This window comes from Salvelinus fontinalis, chromosome 10, assembly GCF_029448725.1.
Source record: "Salvelinus fontinalis isolate EN_2023a chromosome 10, ASM2944872v1, whole genome shotgun sequence".
Taxonomy (NCBI): Eukaryota; Metazoa; Chordata; class Actinopteri; order Salmoniformes; family Salmonidae; genus Salvelinus; species Salvelinus fontinalis.
Genome location: NC_074674.1, coordinates 24212393 through 24233996, shown reverse-complemented (window position 1 = coordinate 24233996; position 21604 = coordinate 24212393). Strand labels below are relative to the sequence as shown.

The window sequence follows — 21604 nt, the reverse complement described above, 5'->3', positions numbered from 1 at the left end:
TCAAAATTCTTAGTAAGTACAATTATTACATTTTTCTCTCAACATTTGATCTGTTTTGAGTTCAAGCAAACATTTATTTTGGTAATATCACATATAAAGTATAATTTGTTTAGGCAAAGGTTAGTTAAGTAATTGTTTACATTATATATTTTTTCATCATTAAACATTTATGATGTTTTCAAGTAAATTATATGAAAAAATATATTTTAAAGTTCTATTTATTTGAAATGTATTTTGTTTGGTCATACAGTTTGTCTTGTTTGGGGGAGGAGCTCTTTAGAATAATACCCAGCATGCTGGAAACACGGGTTTCCACAAAGGTTTTGAGTAATGGGGTTTACAGTGAAGAGATGTGCTATTCTTTCTCAAGCCCTAGTCGCTGGGTTACAGGGAATAGAGCCATTTTGATTTAAGGATCAATCCAACAGCTAGTTAACTCATTTTACATAACTTATACCGTGTAGCCCTGCATTATTACTTAGGATTAATGATGTGGAAAGAGAAAGAGAGAACGACAGAGGGGGAGAGAGAGAGCGATGAAAAATGACTGACTAGCTGAGGAGAGCACATAAGACACTCCAACACCGTGAAGATTCTACATGCCATATAAATCAGGGTAATGATGAGGGACATACTGTATCTCTGACTAGCGCTGTCTCCCCCTGAACATTAACTCAATGCAAGCATGCACACAATCAGAAACACACACATACACACACACACATACACACACCCACCTCCCACTGGAGCTCCCCCCACCTAGCTTCCCTCTGAGAGCATTTATTTCACCCATATCATTGGCACTTTGGCCTTTGAAATGGATGTCAAATGGGATGCTCGTCTTGTGAAGGACACTCTGTACGTTCAATAGGGGTTGATGGACCCCGTTGGAACCCTCTCGTCTGCCCGGGAAGCTGACTGGCTACCCTGTGGTTATGTGAGTAGGTGATGTGTAGCTGATTGGCTAGCCTGTGACTGGGTTCTTTCCAGTAATTGGCTGGCCTGAGCCACTCTCTGCAGCTTATTGGCTGGTGTGAGGCGTGGGCTACTCACATTGGCCAGCCCTCCCCGGTGGAGACGGTGAAGAGGGTGAGGAAGGCCCACAGCACGTTATCATAATGGAACTCGTACTTTCTCCACTCACGATCCTGGGCAGCCACGTCATCACGGTCATAGTCCAGAAACTTACCCCTGATGAATGACAGAGAGGGGGACGGAGGGAGAGAAAAAGAAAGCGAGAGAAAGGAGAAAGAGAGAAGAGAGAGAGAGAAAGAAAGCAAAAAAGAGAGAATAGCACAATAGTGTATTAGAATATTGTAGGTGAATTGGCTCAAGCTACAGTACCAGTCAAAAGTTAGTTTTTTCTTTATTTTTACGATTTTCTACACTGTAGAATAATAGTAAAGACATCAAAACTATGAAATAACACATGGAATCATGTAGTAACCAAAAAAGTGGTTACATGATGACAGCTTTGCACATGCTTGGCATTCTCTCAACCAGCTTCACGAGATAGTCACCTGGAATGCATTTTAATTAACAGGTATGCCTTGAATCTACATAGTTCCATATGTGTTATTTCATAATTTTGACGTCTTCACTATTATTCTACAATGTAGAAAATGGTACAAATCAAGAAAAATTAGTAGTTGGAATGAGTAGTTGTGTCCAAACTTTTGACTGGTACTGTATCTATTTAGCAAGGGTTCATATCCAATACCAGTCCGTGTCAGTACTGTAAGAGTGTCTGTAATGTACCTGCAGTCCTTCTCCAGACTTTTAGACTCGTCGGTGCAGTAGAAGAACTTGCCCTTGAACAGCTGCACAGCGATCACAGCGAAGATGAACATGAAGAGCATGTAGACAATGAGGATGTTGAGCACGTTCTTCAGAGAGTTGACCACACAGTCAAACACAGCCTGAAGGGGAAGACAAAGACACACAATCACTCAAACTCACATTGACATGCATGTAAACACTCGGCCACACACACACACACACACACACACACACACACACACACACACACACACACACACACACACACACACACACACACACACACACACACACACACACACACACACACACACACACACACACACACACACACACACACACACACACACACACACACACACAGTCCCTTCACAGCACTCTTGATCAGTTTGCGGTTTGCTGACTCGGTTTGCGGTTCAAGGCAGGTATGCAATCAGCCCAATGAATATGTATCAGCTGGGGATGAATAAGACAGTAACTCACAGAGCTGCTCTGCGACGTAAGGTATTTCCACCAACCTGTCACAAATGCCACTGTCCAAGTATCTAACTGTATGAGAGTGGTTAGCTCTGGTCCAGGGCATTATGTGCAGCTTGCTGATGCTGAGCCTTCAGCACTGAGCCTTCAACACTGAGCCTTCAGCACTGAGCCTTCAGCACTGAGCCTTCAGCACTGAGCCTTCAGCACTGAGCCTTCAACACTGAGCCTTCAGCACTGAGCCTTCAACACTGAGCCTTCAGCACTGAGCCTTCAGCACTGAGCCTTCAGCACTGAGCCTTCAGCACTGAGCCTTCAGCACTGAGCCTTCAACACTGAGCCTTCAACACTGAGCCTTCAGCACTGAGCCTTCAGCACTGAGCCTTCAGCACTGAGCCTTCAGCACTGAGCCTTCAACACTGAGCCTTCAACACTGAGCCTTCAACACTGAGCCTTCAGCATCAGCAAGCGGCACGTAATGCCCTGGACCAGAGCTAGAGAGTAGTGGGCTTATCTCCCTGCCAACACTGATCAATCTCAATCATCTCAATCACCCATCAATTCAATTCATAGGATTTGCTGCGGTCTTTGGTTCGATCCATGACCTTTGTCTGATCAACTACCTTTCCACACATCAATTACTTTGGTCTAGTCTGGTTCAGACAATATCAGAGTTGGAGCTGGGGTCCTGATGAGAGTGAGACGGATTTGCATTTTTCTCATTTGTCACATAAAAACAGTCGCCGGGTGGAGGATGATAAACTGTTATATGAAGATAGACACTGGGGATATCAGTCATGACTTCACGCCATCCTCTCCCATTAACTTATCTCTCATACAATCACTTGCGAGTTCGGGAATCCACCGTCTGCCGCTGCAGCGTGTGTGCGTGTTTGTGGGTGTGTGCAACGTGTCAACCGGTCACGGAAGCGGCTTCTCTGCTCTGCCAGAGAGGAGGTGACGGGTGGCAGATGTAGTCACCTTGAGCTTGGGCAGTCGTTTAATGGTCTTCAGGGGCCTCAGGACTCGCAGCACCCTGAGGGACTTGATGGTGTTGATGTCCTTGCCTTTAGTTCCTCTGCACAGAGCAAGCCCACAGTTAGTGAATGAAGGAGAAGATTCTGCTGTGGACCACAGGCTCTCACCACTACCTTACCTTCTGTTCTGTCGCACACACGCACGCACACACACGCACGCACACACACGCACGCACACACAATATTTAATAATATCTCTCTCTTCACACATTCTCTTTAAGGCACACATGTATCAAATGTCCTTCCATCCCCGCAGGTTGTAGTGAGGTATACTCAGTGGTTAATAGAGTACAGTAGAGCACAGTAGAGTACAGTACAGTAGTTAGTAAAATACATGCATGTGAGTAGAGGGCTTATTCTACAGAAACATACTGTACCTAGCAACACAGGGTAGGACAGTAAATCACATTTCAAGAGCAATTCAAAGGGTTTCTATCCAGGGAACAATCACATAACAGGACGAAGGACTACGATCCACTATCCACTGGTATTTCTGTGGAATAACACAGACATACACAGTTGTAGAAAAAGACACAAAGAAGCAAGTCCTGATCAGGGACACGCTTCTTTGCAGGAACCAGTGCTGTCCTAGCCATTGGAGCTGTGCTTGCTACAGTGGTGGGTTAAATAGCAATGATTTAGAACCTGTTAGCGACAATATACCGTACTGTCCTCAGGAGCCAGAAGGACATTGGTCAATGACAGTGAATGTGGAGTCAATACAGTAATCTAGCAACACCGGCCGTGTCCGGAATCTGTCTTGACTTCTACGTACTAAAACTACATACTGTGTACTAATCGTCCTACACACTATTTAAAATGTACTGTTTAGTAAAAATGCATGCAGCAGGCTAAGCAACAAATATCAATACATAATGTCCATACTCTCAACATACATTCTGTACATTGATTCTGTACATTGAGTCTCGAAAAGAACCACATTCAGGAAAAACTCAGGAGGGAAAACCAGAAATTGTATTAAGTATTTACGTGAGCTTTATGTTTACGTGCTTCTTTGTGTGGCCTTCCTTGTGTGTGTTTGTTAGGAGTTTACATTCTTCTGAATGTATTCGTGTATGCGTGTGTGTGAGCGTGTTTGTTGGTGTGTGTGTCCGGTCACATCTCCTCAGCAGGTTGATAAGCCCTGGGGCACCGCACTCATCTGTAGAGAGCTCTCTAGGGTCCATCTCTCCCCCCTGATTCCCTTTCCCCCAAAGGGGACTGAGAGACTCAGAAAAAGGAGAAATGTGTAACCTGTCCATGACTCCGCTGGCGCCCTCTTTCCGCCCTCTCGCCGTGCAATGTATTCCACTATACAGTTTGGAATCATGACTTGAGATACATACTGAACTAAAGTACACACCACACACCTTTGAATAAATCACACACTGACATCAGTCGGAAGATTGGCAGATCAGCTGGAGCTATACAGTACATGCACATATCTCAAGTGAGGACCGAGGCAATAATGACTTAGTCTATTTGAATTCCGTGGACAAAATATACCTCAGTAAAGAGAAAAGAAACAGAAGCATGGTTCCACACAGATTGAGCGTGTTGACTTTTTCTTATCCAATGGGAGCTTTAGGTCTAATACACTGGCATGCAACAGTCATGCTCTGAAGACCTGGTTATCCTGGCATGCAATCTGGTAAGTCAACCCCCGCCAGCATCAGTCCAGGGTCTCAACACGTCTAGATGGCGAGTGAACCGTACCCCAATAGCGTTCAGAAGAGCCGTGGGCTGAAAGGATGGATGTGTGTGTGTGTTCACATCAAAGTAGCTCAGATCATCCCTGATTATCCTAGGTCACTGTGACTACAGCGTTCTCAGCTGCCCCTTTCCGAAAGAGAGCGCGCAGCAGTTCCTGTTTACGGATGGGGGTATCTGTCTTCCAATCATCTGCCTCTCAGTGGGTATTATTCCCAACCTTCTGCTCTTTCTGTTGTTTCCACCCAAGGCCAAACAAGAAGGGGAAACAACATTCACCCTCCCTGATCTGCCCTTCTCACTAATTCTTTCGCTATTTATGATGATGCTGATGAGGTAAGGATGTGTGTATGTGAAATGTGACTTTCTGATGACACCGTTTGTTAATATTGACTTGATTTACTGTAAATCTTGGGTATGTTGGCATTGTATAACCGTTCTTTACTTTAGCATGTCGGCACACAATGGCAACAAGAGACGGAGTTTAATATGATTAGTGATTGTCTTCTGAAAGCTATTGGGAAGAGTCTTGGTTCACAGAGAGGGCAAGAGGGGGGGACGGGTATCCTGCCCAGTGCAGGACAGAGAGTGAGAGCATTGGAACGCGATGGGGGAGGTTGATGGGGAAGGTTTTCGGAGGATGGGGCTTTGGGGTCAGGGGTCAATAAGAGAGAGTGTTGGTCCCCACCTGGCCACACTTTGTTGCGATCTGATGAAGAGAAAACAATAATAAACAGAACACACACAAACACGTCACAAAGCCACATAGAACAAACGGAAAGCACAGAAATTATGGCTGCTTCATGAAGACAAAGATAAAGGCAGAAATATACAGAAACACTAAGAAAAATAAACACTTTAAGCCACTTTAAGACAGTATTAATAACGCTGTTGAAGAGAGGAGGCGATATAGTGGCTGGAGCTAGTTAGCTTTAAGACGTAATACTGAACATTGAAACACATCAGTAAGAGACAAATAATGACAAGCAAACGGAAGCATTTAACTCACTTCAAGTCAAGAGCAAAAAAGAGAAGAAACCTTCAGACTGATCTGAAAATGACAGCTGTAGGGGGTTTTGGCTGTCTATCTTCTGTTTCTGACAAGAAGACCCAGGGTGCGTACTAAATTAAACCATACATAGTGCACTACCTTTGACCAGAGCCATATGGGACCTTTTCAAAATAAGTGCACTATATAGGGAATTGGGTGCCATTTGGGATTATTATTTTTTCTGACAGGAGATTTTACAGTGAGATGGCATCAAGGAAGAGAAGACATGACGTTCGACAAAAGACACATCTGAGAGTGCCATCTATCCCTCTGTCTGTCTGCCAGGGAAGTGAGCAGCTCAGAGATGGAGGCTAGGGAGAGAAAGTATATCATCCAGATAACCTCCCTATCAGCTACCCAGCATTCCACAGTACCAGGAGAGGAACACATATATACCATACTGAGCCAGCATTATGGGACAACAACTACCATGCACAAGCACACACACACACACACACACACACACACACACACACACACACACACACACACACACACACACACACACACACACACACACACACACACACACACACACACACACACACACACACACACACACACACACACACACACACACACACACACACACACACACACACACACACACACACTTGGATTTATGAACATATAGACAGCCATTCACACACACCTACAGTGACCGCACACACATCTCAATCGCACCTACTGTTCCATGCAAAAATATCCTTGCAATGATGAGACCGTGTGAATTTTAAATGGGAGAGTAAATCAATGAACATATGCAAATAAACAGAACAATATACAGTAATATAATGACTGTGAATCTATAGATATATAGGCTAGTTAAGCAAATGGACTGAGCAATGAGAGTGAGGCTGCTGGCTACAGTCATGCTACGCTACATACCTACAGTATACACTGGACAGGCAGTGAAAGACAGACAGACAAGTAACCGGGCAAGAAAGACGCCACAGACAGGGACACGCAAGAAAGCAGGCAATCACAAAGGCATTACCCCATGAAGCTCCTGAAAGCAATCCAAGCCACAAAAGAGAAAGACAGAGGGACAGTTTGAAAGAAAGGGGAAAGAGACAAGAGTCAGCGACACAGAAAACCACAGAGGAACCCCTCAAAACACAGTAGGCTACTGCCCGGAAAAAAGAGAGAAGAGGCTAGAAGGATTGAGAAGATAAACAACAGCAATACAGATGTGGTACAATTTGCTACTTCAGAGGTTATTACACATTAGCCCCATCGTGACACCACTGGGTGTAAAACAACTGAAGGAGCTGGCAGAGAAAACACCATTTCCTTTTACTCCAGAGACGCAGATGGCTGGTCGGCATGCTTGAAAAGGCTGGTTTTCACCTTCCTGTATTGTCTTTGTGTGTGTGTGTGTGTGTGTGTGTGTGTGTGTGTGTGTGTGTGTGTGTGTGTGTGTGTGTGTGTGTGTGTGTGTGTGTGTGTGTGTGTTACTTGCCATAGAAGCACCTGATGACTTTCCGTCTCAGTTCCCCAGGGAGGGAGAGAGGAACAGCTATACATTAGCACTATGAGGAACCCCCGGTGCCCCTCTCCCCAGATCAACCTCACGCTCATTGCTCAAATCACACACGATAGGAGGGGGTTATGATAGGCTAAGAGAAGAGACACAATAATCACAGGCAATGGAGTTTGGAGCCCCTGAGAGGTGTACAGAGAGGTTGGCTTTGGAGAATGTTTGGGGGAATCTTTTGGGCCTTGAGTGAGAGACTTTAACACAGGCATGTTTGTTAATCAAATGGCCACCGGACAATTTACATTGACCCCCCCCTCCATTTGTTTTGTACACTGCTGCCACTCTCTGTTTAATATCTATGCATAGTCACTTCCCCCCTACCTACATGTACAAGTTACCTCAACTAACCTGTACCGCTGCACACTGACTCGGTACTGGTACCCCATGTATAAAGCCTCGTTATTGTTCATTTATTTTGTTACTTTTTATAATTTTATACTTTAGTTTATTTGGTAAATATTTTCTTAACTCTTCTTGGACTGCACTGTTGGTTAAGGGCTTGTAAGTAAGCATTTCACGGTAAGGTCTATACTCGTTTTATTTGGCGCATGTGACAAATAAAGTTTGATTTGATTTGATTTGTAAGTGCGCCAGCAGGGGGAGCCAGTGTGTGACTGTGAGGGGGGAATCTGTCGAGCACACTGTAGGGGTGAGGTGCTGTTGGCTGAAACAGGCCTTGAAACAGTAATAATACTGTACATTAATGATATATAGCCATTCATTCTTGAAGAATATAACTTATAAATGTCTCATGAGCTTTTTTAATTGTATTATTATTTTTATTTTTAAATTACCCCTTTTTCTCCCCAATTTCGTGGTATCCAATTGGTAGTTACAGTCTTGTCTCATCTCTGCAACTCCCGTACGGACTCGGGAGAGGCGAAGGTCGAGAGCCATGCATCCTCCGAAACACAACCCAACCTAGCCGCACTGCTTCTTGATACAATGCACATCCAACGGAAGCCAGCCGCACTAATGTGTCGGAGGAAACACCGTACACCTGGCGAATGTGTCAGCGTGCACTGCACCCGGCCCGACACAGGAGTCACTAGTGCGCGACAAGGATATCCCTGCTGGCCAAACCCTCCCTGACCCGGACGACGCTGGGCCAATTGTGCGCCGCCCCATGGACCACCAGAATCTCTGGTGGCACAGCTAGCACTGCGATGCAGTGCCTTGGACCACTGCGCCACCAGCCCTGTCTCATGAGCTTTGTTCAACTGTCTTACCCTACCATAATCCACAATATCAACTTGTTTTACTCGATTGTTTGTAAACAATCCAATTGTAAACAAACACTTTATAGTTTTAAAACAGTCCTTGCATCCATGTTTCCGTCTTCGAATTTGAGAGGTTACATTTCTCCAGCCCCCGTCCCTCAGCTGTTTACCAAAACAAATGGTGAGGTGACTGACGCTGTTGTTTTCGGAATCACAGATTGCCACTTTCAGCCCTTCTACAGCTGCCAGAGGAACATACAGTGCGTCAAAGTGTGTACTTACGAGCAGGCGAACGCCACCAGAGCTCCACTGACCACGATAAAGTCCAGGATGTTCCAGAGGTCGCGGAAGTATGAACCAGGATGGAGGAGCAGTCCCAGGTCTATCATCTACACACAGAGTCGAAGACGATAGAATATACGGGGAAGACGATCCACATTAAACTACTAGTACTAACAGTTTGCAATCTCACCCTCTGAAACAGTATAAGTGTCCAAGGGATGAACGTTACCACTCCAGTAAAGAGCCCTGATATTGGATGTAGTACTTAAAAAGGAACCAGACATCTCCCTTCCAACTTGAGGCAGCGTTGCAGTGCAGTTATTTTGAGCTGCAAACTAAGAGAGTACCTCTGTGTATGCTATTCAAACTGAATGTCCATTTGCAACACGTTCCCCAGCATGACATTGACCTCTCACCTTAATCACCATCTCAAAGGTGAACACTCCCGTGAAGACGTAGTCCAGATACTTGAGCACCTGCAAGAGGACATATGACGGTGAGAAACGATTGAACCGTCTGTCAGAAGTCACACAGCCTGTCTTCTTTACTCTTCCCCAAGACACAAATGCGCAAGTGAACAGCAAACCTGGTTTCAGAAAACAAATAAAGCAAGACCTCGCGGCACAACACCGCTCCCCCATGTGATCTACTTGCTGTGTGTATGTACTGGCACGTATGTGGAACTGATAGATGCAGACACACTACACGTTCGTGTTTTGAAACGTATGTATATTGTAAAATATTTGGTCTGTAATGTCTTTTTCCGTTACGTGTCAGACCCCTGTAAGACTAGCTGTCGCCATCGGCAACGACTAATATGAATCCTAATAAATCTAAATCAAAAAAGCAGGCAATAGCCTTAGCAGCACTCAGCTCATGTTTATTCCAGCTGAGCCCTTCACTAGAATGCTAATAAGTTAAGCCTGTCTTTTTGAAGACCCAAATGAACTCAAAAATATTTTACAGAAATACTGTGCACTCTCACACAGTCTAACTGTCAGGTGATATTAACAGAAATTCTAGAAGCTTCTGTCAGCTCAATCAGGCCTAATGAATCAGCTAGTCAGTCAGTTAGTCAGTCAGTCGGAATGAGGACCAGAGGGGGTTGTGGAATTTGGAGGCAATTTAAGTCCAAATTCCTTTAGCGCTAGTAGGGACTGCTCCTCAGGCCTCTGTACTTGTAAAGGACCCAAAAACCCAGTAGCCCAGTAGCCCAGTGTGTGTGTGTGTGTGTGTGTGTGTGTGTGTGTGTGTGTGTGTGTGTGTGTGTGTGTGTGTGTGTGTGTGTGTGTGTGTGTGTGTGTGTGTGTGTGCGTGCCCGCCTGTGTGCGTGCCCGCTCATGTGCGGGCCTGTGTGTGTGCACTTGCAGGACTCACGTTATTGCGGGGTGCATTGGCCTGTACAGGGTCTTCAGCAGCCAGGGCTATGCTGCTCATGGTGATGACCGACAGGATACACATCTCAAAGTAACGCAGGTTCACCACGTAGTGACACAGCCGACGCACCCTGAACAGCAAAGCACAGGTCATCTTGCTGAGTTCACTCAACGTACCCTCCCAAAACGCTAACAGAACACTGAGTTGGACTCAATACAGTAATGCAGAAAAAGTCTTACTGCCTTTATAGGTAGAACTATCACTGTTATACTGCACATATATGAACAAGATCAATTAGAGCCAGCAGGTTCGATATCTCAGGGCCTGACTTACGGGTTGGTCTGCCCGAACACAAACATGGAGCTGTAGGGTAGAATGTGTTTGGGGCCGTTCTTCAGCTCCTCCTCATCCTCCTCTAAGTTCTTCTTCTCCTCGTTCAGGGGGAGGCTCTCACAGTCTATGTTATTCACTATCAGATAGAGAGAGAGTGAGAGAGAGAGAGAGAGAGGGAGAGAGAGAGAGAGAGAGAGAGAGAGAGAGAGAGAGAGAAAGAGAAAGAGAAAGAGAGATATTGACTGAAGTGTTTCCCCTGCAGCCCATGCCTAACAGGAGCACAGTGTAACACAGTGTGGCACTGACTGGGGTACTGACTGAGGTACAGACTTAGGTACAGACTGAGGTACAGCCTGAGATACTGACTGAGATACAGACTGAGGTACAGACTGAGGTACAGACTGGGGTACTGACTGAGGTACTGAGAGAGGTACTGACTGAGGTACAGACTGAGATACAGACTGAGATACAGACGGGGGTACTGACTGAGGTATTGAGAGAGGTACTGACTGAGGTAGTGACTGAGGTACAGACTGAGGTACTGACTGAGGTACAGACTGAGGTACTGACTGGGGTACTGCCTGGGGTACAGCCTGGGGTACAGCCTGAGGTACTGACTGAGGTACCGACTGAGGTACAGACTGGGGTACAGACTGGAATACTGCCGGGGTACTGCCGGGGTACTGACGGGGGTACTGACCGAGGTACAGACTGAGGTACAGACTGGGGTACAGACTGGAGTACATACTGAGGTACTGACTGAGGTACTGACTGAGGTATCGACTGAGGTACAGACTGGATTACTGACGGGGATACTGGCTGGGGTACAGATCGGGGTACTGACAGGGGTACAGACTGGGTTACTGCCTGGGGTACTGACTGAGGTACTGACTGAGGTACAGACTGGGATACTGCCTGGGGTACTGACTGCGGTACTGACTGAGGTACAGACTGAGGTACTGACTGGGTTACTGCCTGGGGCACAGACTGAGGTGCTGCCTGAGGTACAGACCGAGTTACAGACAGAGGTACAGACTGGAATACTGATGGGGTACTGACGGGGTACTGACTGGGGTACTGACTGGGATACTGACTGGGGTACTGCCGGGGGTACAGACTGGGGTACAGACTGGGATACTGACTGGGGTACAAACTGGGGTACTGACTGAGGTATTGCCTGAGGTACTGACTGGATTACTGACGGGGATAATGACATGGATACTGACGGGTACTGATTGGGGTACTTACTGGGATACTGACTGGGGTACTGACGAGGGTACTGACGGGGGTACTGACTGGGGTACAGACTGGGGTACAGACTGGAGTACAGATTGGGATACTGACTGGGGTACAGACAGAGGTAATGACTGGGATACTGACTGGGTATGATGGTGGTCTCTCTGGGCGGGGCGGTGATGGTGACAGGGATGTGGACAGTATTGCTGTTGAGGCCTGCCTGGCTGGCTCTGTGGCTGTTCTTCTGGTTGTCGGCATCCTCTTGCTTCTCTCCGGCCTGCAGACCTGCAGGAGGCTGCACAGGGCTGGTGGCTAGGCTCTCCCCTTGAGCGTCCAGTGAAGCTCTGTGGTGATGACATGACAATAGTAAAAAGAGGTCACTAAAGCACATTGAGAATGCGCTGGTCACTCACCTGTGTCCCTGGTCCCTGTCTCCATCTCTCTTTCCATTCTCTCTGCATTCCTCTCCATCCAGAGTTGACTGGGCCCTGACCATGTGGGAGCGGTATCTCCTCCTCTCTCCGTTCCCCTCTCCATTCCCCTCCTTGTGCCCCCGGCCCTTCCTCTCCACTCTGGCCCCGTTAGCCAGGGCCCCGTTCTCTTCTCGGGGCTGTCTGTGGGAGTGGTGGTGGCGGTGCTCCCTCTCCTCCGCCCCTCCGTTCACCCCTTCCTCCGGGGATCCAGCCTGGTGATGGTGCCTGTGGCCCTGGCCCCCCTCTCGACTATGGCTCCTCTCCACCTTTCCTTCTTTAGGCCGGGGCCCGTCTGGGTGGTAGTGGTCCCTACTGCGGCTGTGGTGGGTGTGATGCCTGCTCTCCCCGTTCTCCCCATTCCTCTCCCGGTGACGGTGGTGCTTGCGGAGTTGTGGGCCGTGGGGGTCTCCTCCCTCTTGCTGGGGGTCTGCTCCATCTCTGTCCTCCTTGGGGGGTCGTGGTTTGTCCCCATTGCCTGGCTCCACCACTAGGGGGCGGTCGTTGTGGGTCTTCATATCGGGGTGCAGGTGGAGGGCGGAGGAGACACGCAGTCGTTCCTCTGGGTCCAGCTCATTGAACAGAGCCTCTGAGCTGCCCCTCAAGTTGTTTTGACGCAGCTGGTTGGTGCGCTGCTCCCACACCGACATCATCTTATTGGCTCTCTGCTGCTCCTTACTGCAGGGTGGATGGACAGGGAAGGGGAGGGAAACCTGTAATTTGTGAAGTTTAAACATGCTCACCCAAACCCTCTACAGGTGCACAATGGGCTGCGTCTGAAATGACACCCTCAGCCTTATATAGTGCACTACTTTTGGCCAGAGCCCTGGTCAAACGTAGTCGACTTTGGAATAGGGTGCCATTTGGAATGCAGCCATGGCCATGTCTGAGGGACCACGGTTGCCATAGTGATGCTTTTCTGTGAGGCCTAACAGGCATGTGAGAACATGGGTGATGGGTTGCATGAGTGATGTCATTTTCTCCTTGCGTATGCTTCCTGCTTCATCGATTCATGTGAGTTACTACTATGGAGGGAAACAGTTAAGGATGACAATTCTCCAGTATTGTGAGCAGCCAGTACTGACCTGCATAATGGGTCTGCAAGCTGTCATCTCCACCCGCTACCACCAGCATCCAAAAATACCTCACATGTTGACTTTGTAGTTACTTTATTTCTCTGAAAGGTGAGCTATCTTGCCTGACAGACTGGAACACTTGAATACACACAGAGAACAGGAAAAGTGGGTCTGGTTTTAAGTAACCTTAAAGGGATAATCCACTCAAAAACGTATCTTTTGGTATTTGTTTCAGTAGTCCACTGTTGACACAGTCCCAAAATGTTGTGCATGTCAGCAATCAGGTTTTCAAGATATACAACTTTAAAAATGCTAATTGTCACAGCCAGTGTGATACATTTAGCATCATATTATGCAAAACTCATCATACCGGCTGTATTTCTGCATGCTTGAATGGCAATAGCTTACATACACTTGAAAACCCCGGGAATCGATAGAACATCATTTAGAGATGTACAAAAACAATATAACATTCGAAATGGGTGAATCTTTCCTTTAATACCAAGGCCAAAATCTAGTGGTTAGTGTGGAGATGGGAGAGAAATTATAGATTTCAAGTAACCCTTTGTGTTCCTTCTGCCATGGGATATGGTAACATCCATAGAATGTGGAATTTGAATACAAGAATGCACATGAACCTTGTTGTTAAGGATAAAAAAGGTTTTGGTAATTGAGTTGGTAAGCCGGCGGCCAACCAGTGCTGTGATAAGATATTGAGTATAACAATGAATTTGAAGATTATCTGCACAGTATGTTAGCTAGCTAGCCAGCCAGTTTAGGTGGAATGATTCCAATCATTTTTGTAATTAACTGCCAATATCCTGCAGCTGACATTCCATGCAAACAATGCAGTCAACCCACAGCCAAACACTGGTTGACATCAGTTGATTATAGGACTTAGACAAGTTGTAAATTAATAAAGTACTGATATTGTATAATATTATAACACTCACAGCTTTAAAAGAAAACAAACATATATACATATTTTAGAGGCTATTTACATAGAGAACCTGTGTAAACTGTTTTTATAATTATTTGACAATTCTATTACACAATTTCTGATATATCAGATGCCTTACTTAAGTAAGTAAAAACGGGAGATGCATCCCCTGTGCCTCTCCTGCTGTAAAGGCAGTCATTGTTGTTCTCCCCCTTAGACGAGGAGGAGCATGGATAGGCCCAAGATGCGGATTGAGGGAAATAAGCCATCTTTTAATGAAAACAGCAAACAAGACACTACAAAACAACAAACGTGACTAACCTTCAACCGTCCATGTGTGGACACAGGAACAAACACCCACAAAACCCCAGTGAAACCCTGGCTGCCTTAGTATGACTCTCAATTAGAGACAAACGATACACACCTGTCTCTAATTGAGAATCATACCAGGCCGAACACAAAAACCCAACCTAGAAATACAAAACATAGACTGCCCACCCAAAACACACGCCCTGACCATAAACACATACAAAAACAACATAAAACAGGTCAGGACCGTTACAGAACCCCCCCCCCCTCAAGGTGCGAACGCCGGGCGCACCAGCACAAACTCCAGGGGAGGGTCTGGGTGGGCAGTTGACCACGGTGGTGGCTCAGGCTGAGGGCTAGGTCCCCACCCCACCATAATCAATCCCCGCTTCTTTATCCCCCTCCCAATGACCACCCTCCCACTAACACCACCTAAATGAAGGGGCAGCACCGGGATAAGGGGCAGCACCGGGATAAGGGGCAGCACCGGGATAAGGGGCAGCACCGGGATAAGGGGCGGCAGGTCCTGGCTGAGGGACTCCGGCAGGTCCTGGCTGAGGGACTCCGGCAGGTCCTGGCTGAGGGACTCCGGCAGGTCCTGGCTGAGGGACTCCGGCAGGTCCTGGCTGAGGGACTCCGGCAGGTCCTGGCTGAGGGACTCCGGCAGGTCCTGGCTGAGGGACTCCGGCAGGTCCTGGCTGAGGGACTCCGGCAGGTACTGGCTGAGGGACTCCGGCAGGTACTGGCTGAGGGACTCCGGCAGGTCCTGGCTGAGGGACTCCGGCAGGTCCTGGCTGAGGGACTCCGGCAGGTCCTGGTTGAGGGACTCAGGCAGGTCCTGGCTGAGGGTCTCCGGCAGGTCCGGGCTGAGGGTCTCCGGCAGGTCCTGGCTGAGGGACTCCGGCAGGTCCTGGCTGAGGGACTCCGGCAGGTCCTGGCTGAGGGACTCAGGCAGGTCCGGGCTGAGGGACTCAGGCAGGTCCGGGCTGAGGGACTCAGGCAGGTCCGGGCTGAGGGACTCAGGCAGGTCCGGGCTGAGGGACTCCGGCAGGTCCGGGCTGAGGGACTCCGGCAGGTCCGGGCTGAGGGACTCCGGCAGGTCCGGGCTGAGGGACTCCGGCAGGTCCGGGCTGAGGGACTCCGGCAGGTCCGGGCTGAGGGACTCCGGCAGGTCCGGGCTGAGGGACTCCGGCAGGTCCTGGCTGAGGGACTCCGGCAGGTCCTGGCTGAGGGACTCCGGCAGGTCCTGGCTGGACGGCTCTGGCAGGTCCTGGCTGGACGGCTCTGGCAGGTCCTGGCTGGACGGCTCTGGCAGGTCCTGGCTGGACGGCTCTGGCAGGTCCTGGCTGGACGGCTCTGGCAGGTCCTGGCTGGACGGCTCTGGCAGGTCCTGGCTGGACGGCTCTGGCAGGTCCTGGCTGGACGGCTCTGGCAGGTCATGGCAGGACGGCTCTGGCAGGTCCTGGCTGGACGGCTCTGGCTGGTCATGGCAGGACGGCTCTGGCTGGTCATGGCAGGACGGCTCTGGCTGACTGAGACGCACTATAGGCCTGGTGCGTGGTACCGGAACTGGAGGTACCGGGCTGAGGGCACGCACCTCAGGGCGAGTGCGGGGAACAGGAACTGGGCACACTGGACTCTCGTGGCGCACTCTAGGCCTGGTGCGTGGTACCGGAACTGGAGGTACCGGGCTGGAGACACGCACCATAGGGAGAGTGCGTGGAAGAGGAACAGGGCTCTGGAGATGCACTGGAAGCCTGGTGCGTGGTGTAGGCACTGGTGGTACTGAACTGGGGTGGGAAGGTGGCGCCGGATATACCGGACCGTGAAGGAGGAAACGTGCTCTTGAGCACCGAGCCTCCCCAACCTTACCAGGTTGAATGGTCCCCGTAGCCCTGCCAGTGCGGCGAGGTGGAATAGCCCGCACTGGGCTATGCAGGCGAACCGGGGACACCACCTGTAAGGCTGGTGCCATGTACGCCGGCCCGAGGAGACGTACTGGAGACCAGATACGTTGGGCCGGTTTCATGGCACTCGGCTCGATGCCCAACCTAGCCCTCCCAGTGCGGCAAGGTGGAATAGCCCGCACTGGGCTAAGCACGCGTACTGGGGACACCGTGCGCTTTACCGCATAACACGGTGTCTGACCAGTACGACGCCCTCTTACTCCACGGCAAGCCCGGGGAGTTGGCTCAGGTATCCAACCCGGCTTCGCCACACTCCCCTTTAGCCCCCCCCAAGAAATTTTTGGGTGAGCCTCTCGGGCTTCCAGCCTCTCATACGTGCTGCCTCCTCAATCCACCGCTCCTGGGCTGTGGCTGCCTTCTTCTCCTCCCGCGAGCGGCGATTCACACCAACCTTAGCCCAGGGTCCTTCTCCGTTGAATATTTGTTCCCAACTCCATTCCTCTTCTCTCCATTGCTTTAGTTCCTTTTCTCTCTCCTCAATCCGCTTGGTCCTGTTGTGGTGGGTGTTTCTGTAAAGGCAGTCATTGTTGTTCTCCCCCTTAGACGAGGAGGAGCATGGATAGGACCAAGATGCGGATTGAGGGAAATAAGCCATCTTTTAATGAAAACAGCAAAAAAGACACTACAAAACTACAAAACAACAAACGTGACTAACCTTCAACCGTCCATGTGTGGACACAGGAACAAACACCCACAAAACCCCAGTGAAACCCTGGCTGCCTTAGTATGACTCTCAATTAGAGACAAACGATACACACCTGTCTCTAATTGAGAATCATACCAGGCCGAACACAAAAACCCAACCTAGAAATACAAAACATAGACTGCCCACCCAAAACACACGCCCTGACCATAAACACATACAAAAACAACATAAAACAGGTCAGGACCGTTACAGAACCCCCCCCCCCCTCAAGGTGCGAACGCCGGGCGCACCAGCACAAAGTCCAGGGGAGGGTCTGGGTGGGCAGTTGACCACGGTGGTGGCTCAGGCTGAGGGCTAGGTCCCCACCCCACCATAATCAATCCCCGCTTCTTTATCCCCCTCCCAATGACCACCCTCACACTAACACCACCTAAATGAAGGGGCAGCACCGGGATAAGGGGCAGCACCGGGATAAGGGGCAGCACCGGGATAAGGGGCAGCACCGGGATAAGGGGCGGCAGGTCCTGGCTGAGGGACTCCGGCAGGTCCTGGCTGAGGGACTCCGGCAGGTCCTGGCTGAGGGACTCCGGCAGGTCCTGGCTGAGGGACTCCGGCAGGTACTGGCTGAGGGACTCCGGCAGGTACTGGCTGAGGGACTCCGGCAGGTCCTGGCTGAGGGACTCCGGCAGGTCCTGGCTGAGGGACTCCGGCAGGTCCTGGTTGAGGGACTCCGGCAGGTCCTGGTTGAGGGACTCAGGCAGGTCCTGGCTGAGGGTCTCCGGCAGGTCCGGGCTGAGGGTCTCCGGCAGGTCCTGGCTGAGGGACTCCGGCAGGTCCTGGCTGAGGGACTCCGGCAGGTCCTGGCTGAGGGACTCCGGCAGGTCCTGGCTGAGGGACTCCGGCAGGTCCTGGCTGAGGGACTCCGGCAGGTCCTGGCTGAGGGACTCCGGCAGGTCCTGGCTGAGGGACTCAGGCAGGTCCGGGCTGAGGGACTCAGGCAGGTCCGGGCTGAGGGACTCCGGCAGGTCCGGGCTGAGGGACTCCGGCAGGTCCGGGCTGAGGGACTCCGGCAGGTCCGGGCTGAGGGACTCCGGCAGGTCCGGGCTGAGGGACTCCGGCAGGTCCGGGCTGAGGGACTCCGGCAGGTCCGGGCTGAGGGACTCCGGCAGGTCCGGGCTGAGGGACTCCGGCAGGTCCTGGCTGAGGGACTCCGGCAGGTCCTGGCTGGACGGCTCTGGCAGGTCCTGGCTGGACGGCTCTGGCAGGTCCTGGCTGGACGTGAAACCCTGGCTGCCTTAGTATGACTCTCAATTAGAGACAAACGATACACACCTGTCTCTAATTGAGAATCATACCAGGCCGAACACAAAAACCCAACCTAGAAATACAAAACATAGACTGCCCACCCAAAACACACGCCCTGACCATAAACACATACAAAAACAACATAAAACAGGTCAGGACCGTTACACCTGCCATTTATTCCAATTCAACTGCTTTGGATTTCTCCCTCACCACAATGGCTGCCATGTTCATGCCATTCAGGAACGTTGAGGGTTTATGACATAGCCCCTCTAGAAATCTAATAGGATTTCTATGGCATCATCACGATATGAACAAATCATGATCCTAAGCAATCATTTCAATGAAGCTTTCTATGTAGATGTGTTTTTAGATGTGGTTGACTATATGAATCTGTGTGTACAGTATGAATGTACATGCAGACCTATGTATGTATGACTAGTAAAGTTGCCCCCTTGGTGTCACCTGTACCTCAAGACTCGATGGGCGGGGGAGTAGATAAAACAGACAAAAGTAAGCATAGTAAGACATACAAACAAGCAACAGACAGAGACATTAGAGACATATCGGCCAGAAACAGACATGTTAGTGAAATATGTGCTCTCACACACACAAACTCTCTCTCACACACACAAACTCTCTCTCACACACACACACACAAATACACACACACGCAAACTCTCTCTCACACACACACACAAATACACACACACGCAAACTCTCTCTCACACACACACACACAAATACACACACACGCAAACTCTCTCGCACACACACAAATACACACACACGCAAACTCTCTCGCACACACACAAATACACACACACGCAAACTCTCTCGCACACACACAAATACACACACACGCAAAATCTCTCACACACACACAAATACACACACACGCAAACTCTCTCGCACACACACAAATACACACACACGCAAACTCTCTCGCACACACACAAATACACACACACGCAAACTCTCTCGCACACACACAAATACACACACACGCAAACTCTCTCGCACACACACAAATACACACACACACAAATACCCACACCCCCACACCCCCACACCCCCACACCCCCCCACACCCCCCCACACACACACACACCCCCCCACACCCCCCCCCCCCCCCCCCCCACACACACACACACACACACACACACACACACACACACACACACACACAGAGAGAGAGAGAGACTAGCACCATCAGCACCACACCAAAACATTTAGAAATAGGTGTTGTTACTAATTGGTAACAAATGAGAACGAAGTGTCAGGTAAGGCTAAGTCACCAATTCAATTCTAGTATGGCAGACTACCACTTGGCTACTGTACTATATAGTTTGGCCCTCACTCATAGTGTGTTGAAAAAGAGAAACCGGGGCATAAAAAAAATATAAGCTGTAAAACTGCCAAAGTGCCTGGGGAATTGACTGAGCACAAGGACATTATATATTTATATAGAAATGATTCACTCTAAAGCTCAGGTTATACTCTCATCACTTCAGGCATCAACACAGTGCAGACGAAACCTGGCGCTATGCACAATTACATATCCAATATTCAGAAATACACACACACATTTACACATGCACACATTTACAAACACGCATTTACACGCATGCATTACACACACAAGCGTTTACACACACACACGTGCGCACGTACGTACGCACATACACACTCTCTCTTTTGCCTTAACTTCAACAAATATGACAAGTGTCATTATTTTAAATCTCACTCTATAGTGACAGCCACCAGTGAGCCACCAGTGGATTCTCCAGTTTCAAGCATATCTCAACACTCGGAGGACTCATGGAGAGAGTGATGAATAGACGGATTGGGAAAGCTAGGTGGAGCATGAGGCTGAAGGAGAGATGGAGAAGTGGATGGGGTGAGGAAGAGGGGGTGTCAGAATTGGAAGGAGGGGAAAGAAGAGAAGGAGCAAGGCAAACGGGGGAGCAGAGGGAGGCAGGTTTGTGGGAGGAGATGGGGGAGGAGAAGAGTAGGGGGTGAGAATATTTTAACAGAGAGCAAAAACTCACGGTGAATGTACGCTGGAGACGGACGAGCTGCGAGAGAGTACATCTCGATTTTGCTTTACAAAACTGCACATGCAGAAATAAAACAAAAAGACAAATAAACGAGAGAAAGGATAAGACAAGCCAAAAGGATGTGGCGGGGAGAGGTGGACGTCAGTCAAACTCCTCCCTAAAGTGTCTGTCTGTCCACCTGTCCCCTCCACGACCATAAAGGACTAGTCTAACAGAGCTACAACTACAGTAGTGGTTAACACTTCAGCAGTGGGAGTAGTGTACACTATACAGTATAGATAGTTTGTAGTCCTGTAATACCCTACGCTGTAGTACTGTACACCACACATTGTTACATACTGCGGTCAAGTGACTACCAGGGGTGGAATAGAAGCAGATATTGGGGTAAATATTAAAAATAGATACTAAACCCCTTCACTGAAGTGTTACCAAAGACATCAAATTGAAAACATTCTGAAGAAATAACACAAGTCAACGTAATGAGAGAAATGGCATCAAAGTGGATTTACAAAGTTGAATACACAATGGGTTTACAAAGCCTTTCAAATGTTAGAGTGAACTTTTCAATTAAACAGACAATGGTCTTCATTAAAAACATCATGATTACTTTTTTGAATAACGTGTTTATGCATTCACTTCATCAAGAGTAAAAAGCTTAGTAAAATTGCACATTATGCAGATATCTAAAATAAAACATTCTCTCAGAAATGGCCCGTATCAACACAGCTTTGAAATAGACTAACAAATGAACAACGTTAAGGTTTAATCATTCTACTTTACAAAAATCTAAAT

The 21604-nt window shown here is 48.9% G+C and overlaps 1 protein-coding gene across 5 annotated transcripts in view; it reads right to left on the bottom strand.

The window, feature by feature from the left end:
- The window catches only part of LOC129863846 (voltage-dependent N-type calcium channel subunit alpha-1B-like), a 218384-nt gene that overhangs the window by 47927 nt on the left and 148853 nt on the right, over positions 1–21604 (bottom strand). For 4 of the 5 annotated variants that reach the window (XM_055936175.1, XM_055936176.1, XM_055936178.1 and 1 more), the window contains exons 18-27: positions 20804–20866; positions 12456–13190; positions 12187–12386; positions 10807–10942; positions 10474–10603; positions 9513–9572; positions 9097–9203; positions 3238–3334; positions 1759–1919; positions 1054–1191 (exon numbers count right to left, since the gene is read on the bottom strand). In XM_055936175.1, coding sequence (XP_055792150.1) covers positions 1054–1191; positions 1759–1919; positions 3238–3334; positions 9097–9203; positions 9513–9572; positions 10474–10603; positions 10807–10942; positions 12187–12386; positions 12456–13190; positions 20804–20866 — 1827 coding nt within the window. The remainder of the gene's footprint in view (positions 1–1053; positions 1192–1758; positions 1920–3237; positions 3335–9096; positions 9204–9512; positions 9573–10473; positions 10604–10806; positions 10943–12186; positions 12387–12455; positions 13191–20803; positions 20867–21604) is intronic. The other variant, XM_055936174.1, reaches the window with a different exon arrangement.